The 10,731-nt window shown below is 35.3% G+C and overlaps 1 protein-coding gene across 2 annotated transcripts; it reads right to left on the reverse strand.

The window, feature by feature from the left end:
• Positions 1-2,082: 2,082 nt before the first annotated feature.
• On the reverse strand, positions 2,083-10,221 carry LOC141666597 (uncharacterized). Of its 2 annotated transcripts, none has more exons than XM_074472679.1 (13): positions 9,819-10,221; positions 9,131-9,315; positions 8,949-9,052; positions 8,780-8,860; positions 8,178-8,281; positions 7,968-8,054; positions 6,790-6,992; positions 6,110-6,311; positions 5,976-6,026; positions 5,799-5,897; positions 5,627-5,686; positions 4,535-4,656; positions 2,083-3,431 (listed from the first exon to the last, which is right to left on the reverse strand). In XM_074472679.1, exons 1-13 carry the CDS (start codon positions 10,080-10,082, stop codon positions 2,303-2,305), a joined length of 2,691 nt encoding a protein of 896 aa, XP_074328780.1. In that variant the 5' UTR covers positions 10,083-10,221; the 3' UTR covers positions 2,083-2,302. The 2 variants fall into 2 exon arrangements, with proteins under 2 accessions (XP_074328780.1, XP_074328779.1); XM_074472678.1 differs by having other exon boundaries at positions 4,535-4,659.
• Positions 10,222-10,731: the final 510 nt, after the last annotated feature.

The following is a 10,731-nucleotide window of genomic DNA, read 5'->3' on the forward strand; positions in this document are numbered from 1 at the left end:
GCAAAAATGACTTATCGATATCTCAGATATCTCTATATGCATTTTGACTTGTCAATATCTCTGAGATCTCTAATGATAATTTGACTTGTCGATATCTCCAATCTTCATATCTTCATTTGTCTTGTCGATATCTCTGAGACTTCTCTATAAGCTGTTTTGGACTTCTCGATAAGTCATTCTGGAGTTCTCGAATGTCTTCTCTATATGACTGGATCTGTGACTTGTAGATATCTTGACTTAAATTTTTTTTTCTAAAACAGATTTATTCAACTCCAAGTTTCTTCACAGATTCTCTGAGGCATGATCTTCTTGATTTTCTTCCGGAGTTTATTCTTAGGCTTGAGATTGTTTACTAGAAAAATATTCCAGTCTAATCTTTGACATTTTTACAGTATCAAGTAATACAGTACATGATACAAATTTAGATTATCATACAACTAATTCTTAGGGCTGTCAATTTGACTTAGTCTTGTTGTAGTACAGGCATGTCTTGCACAACATATCCATTAGTTGATAGACTATTAAAGTTTGTCTTGACTCTTCCTGCATCTACTGCAACATCTGAACGAGTTTTTTCAGCTATAATAATTGTGAAAATATGCCTTCGAAATTGAATGGAAGATGAGTTTCTCATAGATTATTCGTTACTATATATTGAAATGGAGATTGCGGAAACCATTTCTATTGACGAGATCACTGATTCATTTTATTTAATCAAAGAAAGGCGCGCACATCTCAAATAGACCGGTATATTTTCTACTTTTATCAATTTGGTCCCCCATGTTAGATTCCTGGTTCCGCCCCTGGATGAGACATATAACATTCTCTATAGTTTTTTTTTGACAAATATGGCTTATAGCCTTACAAATGAGTATATGTTCTCATAAATTTCTTCTCGTGAGTGAGTGAGATCGAAACCAGTACTTGAGACGACAGAGGATAAACTCATAACCACTTGAGTTATCAAACCGTGCTCAACATTTCTTTATACTTAAATGGTTAGTATAACAACATTACAGACATCCGTACAAGAACCAAATTTTTACCAAACTAAAGCGTAAATTTAACTAATGTCCCTCTCGCATTAGAGTCGGCCGCCCCACCTCACTCGAACCCTAATTGTTCATTACATTTTCCATTCTTTCTACCCATTTTCAGATCCATCTCCTCTTTTTGTTTGCCTTTTCTTCAATAAAATTGAGTTTTGTTTCACAAGACTCGAAAAATTCATCAGAATTCTTCACTTTAGTTTTCAAATCTATTAAGATAAGAGTTCGGATTTTATAATAAAATTCTGTTTTTGGATTCAAAATCTCCGGTCTAACAAAATATTAAAATTTGGTTTATTCCGAGATATTCGAATTTTGGGTTTTTTCGTTAGGTTATGTTTGAGTTATTTATGTTTGATTGTCTTGCTTTATGTGACGTGTCTCGCTTTGTGTGATGTGGTGGTTGTGTTGAAAATGAATTTAAAATTAGGAGATCTGGATATATCGCATCTACAACACTTTCGGCGGGTCTCTAACTGGTGTATGGCAGGTAGATAGATGGGGTGCGCTTAGAACAGTGGTGAAAATCGCATGTGCTCATCTCTCATAAAAAATATTTTTTCTTAATATTAGGTCTCTAAGCTCAGTTCTATTGTTTTCAGGGGAGATGCATGTTGGACTTCTCGAAAACTATTACCTTTATTTTTAATTTTCAGAATATTTGAATTGAGTTAGTTAAGCAAATAAAACGGCTAAATATTTAGCTTATTTATATATTTTTTAACCTGGTTGCATGATTTGTTTGGGCATGACCGGGAGTCTTTTAAATTATTAATGAAATATGTTTTAAATTTGACAAAAAAAAGCATAAATTTAATTTGAAGTTGTGTAAGAGGGAAGATGAGGTGTACACCCGAACTTAGAAAGAGAAAGAACGTATCTTTAATTCCCACGCCCAAATTTTGAATGAGTGTATTTTTTTTCACCAACACGCTCAACTTGTGAGAAAAATCTTGAAAAATATTCGACATCTAAGTAATCTCAAGGAGCACAGCGAGAGAGCTGAGCGTCACCAGGCCACCACCTCAATCTGGGTAATTTTAAAAAAAATCACAACCAAACTATTATTCTACAAGTTTGACAAAAAAATCTATGGGCTCATCCTAGTGTAATTACACAAAAGAGCAACCTTCTAGACGCCAACCCAGTTTGAAGGCGTCATCAGCTTCATGTCAGAAGCATCTGATATTTACAAGTCTTACGTACCCTATTAACTGACTACATTTGCCGTATGCAACTTCACCAGCATGATACTATCCAACTGAATCTGGTTCTGTGTCTTCCTCAAGTGCCTCCTCTGATCCATCACTACCCTCTGTTTCTGCATCTGATGCAACAACTCCTTCGGTATCCATTGCATTAACATCCTCATTATCACTACAATCTTCAGTATCTGAGTTTGAAGCTACATCCTTTTCAGGTTTCTCTTGATCACAGTTACTGCCCACGCCAGCAAAATGATCTTTTAAATCAGGAGCAACAATTCCAATCATCGCGCTTAGTGCTTGACGCTCATCATTCCGTTTGATTGTAGCCGCTTCAGATATTGGGGCAATTTGACTCTCGGCCGCTGGTTCAGAATCATGTAGCTCAATTAGTGCTGCGGCAACTTCATCACAATCTTTACTTCTTGGAGAATCATTTTCCCCATGAATTGAAGGACCTGTGTTGCAAGCCCAGCTCCCGGCAACTTCAGAAGCTAAAAGGTCTGTTGTTCTGAATGTGCGTTCTGTATCTTCTATTGTGTTTCCAGCCTCAAGGGGGTTATTTGATGCAGACTGATGTGAACTTTCTCCGCCTATCACGTGGCGCTCCTCAGCTTCTTGGCCAAGGGTGTCATCATCAATTTGCATTGTGTCCCCGGCTAACTTGTTTAAATCAAGGAGTTTATCCCCATCATTTGCAGCACTTTCTGTCTCAAACACTCTCTCAGTCCCAACAGTATCTCCCTCCAGAACCGGTGCTATGCCAACTCCATCAATATCCGAACCAAAGCCACCCTTCACAACACCATCTGCACTTGTAAATTCAGCCTCCTGAGTATCCTGGCCACTTTCATGACCTTTATGATCACATTCATGCTTCTCTGTCACACTATTTTCATCACTTGACACGTCAACTTGATTTCTGCGACACCTCTGCCCTGACCCGGAATTTGTTTGTTCAGTGCTATTGTTGTGATGCCCTGGTACTTCCTTTCCTCGGAGTACTGATTCATGTACGTTTCTATTATCTACATTAGGCTCAAGATCAACTGATATATTATCATATTTTTCCTCATCTTCCAGTGTCCTTTGCATTGTCTTTAATTGTTCTTGCTGCTTTGTGAACAGAACTGAGATCGCTTCCGTTGTAGAGTAAAAAGACCGAAGTTGTGTTTCTCTGCATAAAATTATGTATCACAACAATTAAAAAAAGCAAGTTGCTAACATAATTATAAAGACAGTCTCTACTTCAACTAGTAGACTATGAAAGTCTTGGTCAGTTCCAAAATTCCTTTGCCACACCAATTGCTTGGAAAGATATGCAATGACTGCTCATACTCACCTTCTGTATTTGTGGAAGAAAACAGTGCAATTATCAGATATCCTAAGCAACACAAACAACAATTACAGACCACTATATCCCAGTATACAGGACTCTTGGTTTGGGTTTATATTTCTACAGTCCAGTTTCAATAATTTCCAGCAAAATAGTCAAGTGTGTGCAATAGAAATTTATGTAAAATTTTTAAGTAAATGACTAAAATAAAGTCATATTAGGTGTATGAGGGTGAAGCATAAGGCGCAACAATTAAGTAGTGATAAAAGGGAAAATATTTTTAACGTGAAGATGAAAATGTTGTTAAATTTTCTGTAAAGAGAACAGAAAGTAAGAAAAATGGAAAAAAACTGTAATGATATGTAATGAGTCAATGACTACTATTTTTAGTTGTTCTGCCCAAAGTTTTGTCCAGGAGCAGTCAAGGCAGGCCATCTATTAAAAACTAGAAACACCCATAAATTTAAATTAAGGGTGAAATGCAGGGAACTTCCACCAGCAATAGTCAATATAAAACAACTTCTATCAGGTAACAATTTAAGGATTACGGTATAGTCTCTTCTCTCTCATGAGAGATCATGGGTTCGAATCTATCTGCAGTTTGCAGGGGTCTGTTGGGGAAACATTATCATTGTACCCTCCCCACACTCTGCTCTACGAGCTGGATGTAATGGGTGTGTTCCTTTCTTTTTTTTATCAGGAAACAACTTCAGAACACAAGAATGCAGTAAATCAATGACTATGTAGCATGGAAGGAATAACTTGTAACCCTGATATGAAGACATGAAATAGTAAAAGAAGACTACCAGCAAAAGCTTGTGTGTTTTCTCCAATATAACTGCAAGCTGAATCTCATACAAATACTAAGAATTTCATGGACTGCAGACAATCAAGATGCATCTTATCTATCAAATATTTTATGCAGAAGACAAGTCATTTCTTACCGCAGCATAATCCTTTCCCTGGCAGCCTTCAGTTTTCGTCTCTCAAAATCAAGATCACGCATGGCAGCACTCATCTCAAGTTCAAGCGCAGACACCTTAGCCCAAGCTTCTTCTCGAGCTGCCTGCTAAAAGAATAACACCGGTTTAACATGTATGTTTTTATACAAGTTACATCAAATAGTACTAGTTTTAAACCCTGCCAAACCCCACATCAGCTTCAGCAATAAAAAGACTCATCATCAGCAAAAAAAAGAAGCAATTATCAAGAAGAAACATTAAACTAACTGGCATACCAACAAAACAATACAGAACTAGATCGACAAATGATATTACATATATATATATATATATAAACACACACACACACAAGTTTACCAAACTTCCTTTTCTTTTAAAAAAGCTAAAAGCAAATATATCCTTTCTTGTTGACACATTTTTTAATATGTCACACTCGCATAAAATGAACTTCAGTAAAAATTATCAAGGAAGGTCTTGTCCCGTACTGAGCATTATCCCCAACAATTTAGTACACGGCACAAAAATACAACATGAAGATGGTGTCTGAGTTTGGAAAATCTTACCAAAGCATGCAATTAAACGGACAGATTTAGTTTCTGTGTTTCTACTTCGCGTACACAAAATATTTATAGTTTTATGACAATGTATTCTATATAATTTCTTGAAAATTAGTCAACTTCAAATATTATACCATTGTTCAAAATTTAATACTAACTTTGATATATATCTATCAAAAATATTAATGTTTTCATGTATGTTCTGTGTACCTTCGTTTCATTCCAACACAAAAAAAAAGCAGGTCATGTTGGATAGTAAATACTAAGGTACAGAAAGTGATTGCCAGATCTAATGGGTACTGGAGTTGCCTAAACCACAACTCTAGGCATGCATTCCTGCCGCATTAGTGGAGTGGGTTAAATAAATATCGAAATATACTAGTCAACAAAAAAAATAATAGAATTTGCAATATATGCTAATGCAAGTATAGACCATCATTTTGGCTCTAAATTGAACAAGCATCACTTCACAACAAACTAAAAAAAATAATGAGGTCATATTTGTTGTCTTCCCTACCTTTTCGTCCTCAAGTTCTTTCCTCAACTTTCTCATGCCCTGTTCAAATTCCTCTACTCTCTGATGAGAAAAAGAACCATAAGTGATCATCAGCAACAAAATTCTTGAATAAGTTACTGCCCGTGGTCCAACAAATTCAAAAAAAAACATAAGAGGAAGAAGGCTTGCATACTCTTTTACAGCTAGCAGAAGTGCGTTGCTCTTCACAAATTTGCAGGTCTAGCTGCCTAATTTTGTTTTGCGAATTGACCAACTTTTTCCTAGTTTCTTCCTGGTTAAACAAGAGGATTAAACATTATACAGTTTCTAATAGTAGACACATTCTATATAGGTAGATAGCAAAGCATACCAGTTTGGATCTCAAATTTGCCACCATTGAGCTACTTTCTTTTTCTGATTCCTGTGGATATGAGTATTAGAGGCAGATTCATGACATGATTGTGAAAAGAACGCAAATAGCAGATTGAATTTTTAATAGCAAACCTGAAGCTTATGAATCAGTTCTTGCTGTTCTTTTTCTCGTCTCAAGGCTGCAGCAGATAGTCGTTTCATTTCCTCCTGAGATTCAGCCTGAACTTTCTGTATTGAGGTTTTCAAGTTCAAATCAGCCTTTTCTTGATCCTCTCTTCTCAAAGCTCGCTCTTCATTTAACAACACCTCAAGTTTTGATATAGATGCTTTCTGACTACACAAGAAACAAAAGAATAAAAAAACATCAAAAATGTAGTCACGTTTCATTTCATGCTACTTAATGAAGAGGCAACAATAGTACTCGAGTTAATCATTGGAGTCACAAAGTTTCATGCTTTCTAGAAGGAAAATGATCAGCTACAATACCAAAATAGAAACAAAAGTTAAACGGAAAGGAAGAGTCGGGAGATTTGTGGATAAATTACTCAAAGATCTTTCTTAATTTCTTAACAGCGTGGACAACTAGTTGCATTGAATGATTTTACATGCTTAAAGTAAGATAGCTTATTTTGTATATATAAATCTATTAGACATTATATATCAAACAAAACAGATGCAGAAATATCGAAAAAATAATAAGTTACAGCATATTCATTGTCGATGATACTGATTCCGAAACAGCATTCTAAAGATGATCAATGCTTTTATACCATAAGGATATAAAAATCATGCGCACATCAGTCCACGCTCACCTGTCTATTATTTCATTTGCCTCGTTGCAGGACTGCATAGAAGCACTAAGTCTTACGTTAAGGTCTTCCATGGCATGTTTCTGCTCAGCAGATACTTTATTAAGCTCTGCTAATTCCTTCTGTTTAGTCTCCACTACATGGTTCAACTTATTAAGTTGATCAGTATATGATTTCGAAACTGAGTCTCTCAGTTCTTTTTTCTCCTGCAATAAATTAGAGTAAGTTACCAATACAGTTAAATCTCAAAGGTATGTTCTAATAAACTCTGAAAGGGGAAAAACGATTGATGTTAATAACATACAGTACTAGGTGCCTGACCACTACAGGCTGCAGCCTGAAAGTGATCTTTTGCAGCAATTATACTAAGCAGGATTTATATGCAACTAAAACAAATTAGTCAAGCATCAATAACAATAAAAAATTAAAATATCAGAAAGATTAACAATGACAGCAGAGGATGTTTCACAGTATGACGGAACTAGGTCGCAACAAACATGCAAGTAAAGACCATCCTTTAACTCTAAAATTAACATCAGACACCAACAACGTTCTCCCTTAAATCTGCCATTTGTCACGCCAATACCCAGTATGCCATTGCAACATATTGTAATATGTCTAATAGTTGAGGACCAAGCAGTTGCTAACCCCTCTGTCATCCTTTCTAGTTATCACTATATTGTAATTAAAATCCATGGTGTTCCTATTTACTCCATTACTTCAAAATAACAGCCACTTTCCATCTTTCTATTCCTTTAAAATAATAATTTGCGACAGAACAAGTACTAAAATTTAGACAAAAACTGCACATCTTTTGCAAGACAAGAGACAATTATCTTGAAGTTCAGTATGATAATGCCATTAACTAAATGGTGCTAAGAGCTAAGAGGTATTAAGGAGTGTCAAGGATGTCTGTCAATAAATATCCCCGTCACTAGAAACACGGTAATTTTAATCAAACCACCTCCTGCAAATATACTATTATTGAAACCACGTGCATGGGCAGCTTGGTTTATTACTTTTACCATATAGGTAGAGAAGAGTGGGTAAATCAAATTCCATCACTGTTTAAAAAGGTCAAGATAAAGGTAACATGCCTGATGAAAAAAAAATGTCTACTCACATGATGCGACACAATGCAGCACTGAACCGATGCATAAACAAATACAAACATTACATACTATTTCATGACGCTCAATAGCTGCACGAATTTCACTCTGCAAGGCATCTATTGATTTGACGTGATGCTCCAATTGATTCCTCAACTCCTGAACGAGGATGCAAGTAAAATATACTCTTATTATGAAAGAACAATCTGTCGTTCTATATAACATGCACACTAAAATCTATTTCATTAGAGAACACACACTCAACATCCAAAAGAAGGATACCGTATTTGATCTTTGAAGACTACGAAAATCATCAAGAGAAATAGGACCTTCAGAAGCACCAAGACCAATTCCTCTTTGCCTTTTATTTCCAGAGCCAAGCTCCTCTTCACACATGATAGAAACATCTTTAAGTAAGAATAAGGTATACTGTCTTGAAAAATATATATAGTTAAGCATAATAATAGTGCTAATCTATGTCAGGTATTTGGACGCAAAATTACAATAATTCTATGTACTACAGATTATAGGACGCTTGTCCGATGCTTTCACATGAAGAATATAGTCATGTATCACTGAAGTGATGATTATATGATGTAAAATTCAGATATATGCATATGACCAGCCCAAGTATATTTGTTATTCGCAGCTGACTATTGAACTTAAAAAACAAAGCAATATGATCAAGAACATAATTTCTCTGATTATAACAGAAAAAAGATGCTAAAATTACAAAAAAAAAATGTTTTTACACATCCACTTGTGGATATGGTATCCTCAGAGATACCACAATATTCAACTGAAACAACCTATGTCTGCGCAGCAAATAATTTTAAAAGATGGATACTTAAAAATACTGTTTTGGATATAAGCCAAACTGATACCTGCTTTTCTCTTTGGTAGTGAATTATCTGACAAGGAAGTGGGTTTCAAAACTTCTCGAAACACGAAAGCATATGCAAGATCTGACAGCACAAGAAATTCAATTAAAGCTACATATAATAATACGAGCATAGCATAAAACATTGAATGTAAAGCATCAGGCTACCGTACCGTGGTGAGGAGGTGCTGAAAAAGATATAATATCTCCGTGATGGATCTTAATTTCGGGGCTTTGTTTGTTTAGCCTCTCCCAGTTAAGATATGTCCCATTTGTACTGCAGATGGTTCAAGGGCATCAGAAACTACAACATTTACATGCATCTCGAACTATAGACAATCTCAAGAAACAAAACCTGGTATCTTTTAAGAAGATGTAAGTGCAGAATTTGGATGGATTCTCTGTATCTTCACCAGCAATCTTTTTCCTATAAATTTTGCAATGTTGACCACTAACTTGATTAGATAATATTTGGAAACGCGTATCTTCTACTGTCCGGCCAAAGCAATGCTCATCAGAAGTCAAAAACATATTTAATCCCTGTTCGCCAATATTCTTGTCAGCAAATCTCAGTAAAACACTAACAATTTCTATAAATACAAAGTTTAGAATGGATGAAACAACAAGCACAATCAAAGCCGAAACCCCCTTCCATAAACTTTTAGTTGAAGTTCTTTATTACAAGAAAGTCCCCATATACTATAAATCTCAATAAATATCATACATTTTGCACCAAACTAACTAAGGTACATTACAGTCTAAACCACTTCACTGCGAGTCTTACACCCCACAATCAAAACTTGACAACAATCACACATGCAAACACAACAAATTAACTATGCTTTCACAGTAACACACCCTAAACTAACAATTACACAAACCGCAAACAACGAAAATCACAAACACCACACATAACTTAGTACATTACACTTGAAACCACATTTACCACCACAATCACACCCCCAAGATGAAAACTTTACAACAATCAGACAATCCAAACACAAACTAAATAAAATAAACCCGATATTTACGACATCTACTACCTGACGACGCTTCCGGGCCTTATCGGAAATGGCAGTAAGAACAGCCCAAACATCAGGATCAGAGTACTGAAGAGACTGAGAAGCAATATTGGAAGCAGAAGAGAGTAAAAATTCCTCGGGTTTTTTAGACTTAACTGGCGATGGAGTGACGCAATCGTTATTAGGATTACAAGAATTACTGGCCTGAGAGGTGCGAAGCTCGTTGTTTTTACCGTTCGGAGTTGGGTTTGATGCGAGAGGAGTGGTGGTGTCTTCAATCGCCATTGAAATTAGGGTTTGATAGATTTAGGGGTTTTGGGAGGAATTGAGAATGGCGGGGAAATTGTAATTGTAAAACCCTAGTTAGGTAGTTTCCGGGTTTTTTCTTATTTGGGTTTTTGGGTTGGAGGAGAAGAGTGTTGAGGAAGCTGTGAGGGAGAGGGTATTTTGGAAAATATAGTGTTGGTGGGGTCCGCAAGGGCCCGCGCGAGAGATGTTGATAATGATTTTGTAACTTGTTTTTTTTTTTTAAATCTAATTTTGATCGCTCTAAAATATCAAAATAATTTCTTAAGGGGATAGCGTAAACTATTATTTTGGTTGATTAATTTTAACGGAATATTATTTGAATTAGTGAAGTCATAAAAAATGTCAAATATATACCTCAAAATATGTGTTTAAAAATTAAAAATAATATATTATTAAGTCCTTAACTTTTTATTGATGTTATCACAACCAAATGCGAGGTTATAAATTCTAGTATGTAATGATCTTGTACTTTAAAAAATCATTAATAATTCAATTTTGTGTAAACTAGTTTTTAGTTTAAAATAATTTCTATTTTATTATACAAACACAAAATATTCTAATTATTCTAAAATATCTATTAACGGGATAAAATAATCTAAACAAACACACGCTTCATATTATTGTA

This window comes from Apium graveolens, chromosome 6, assembly GCF_009905375.1.
Source record: "Apium graveolens cultivar Ventura chromosome 6, ASM990537v1, whole genome shotgun sequence".
Lineage (NCBI taxonomy): Eukaryota > Viridiplantae > Streptophyta > Magnoliopsida > Apiales > Apiaceae > Apium > Apium graveolens.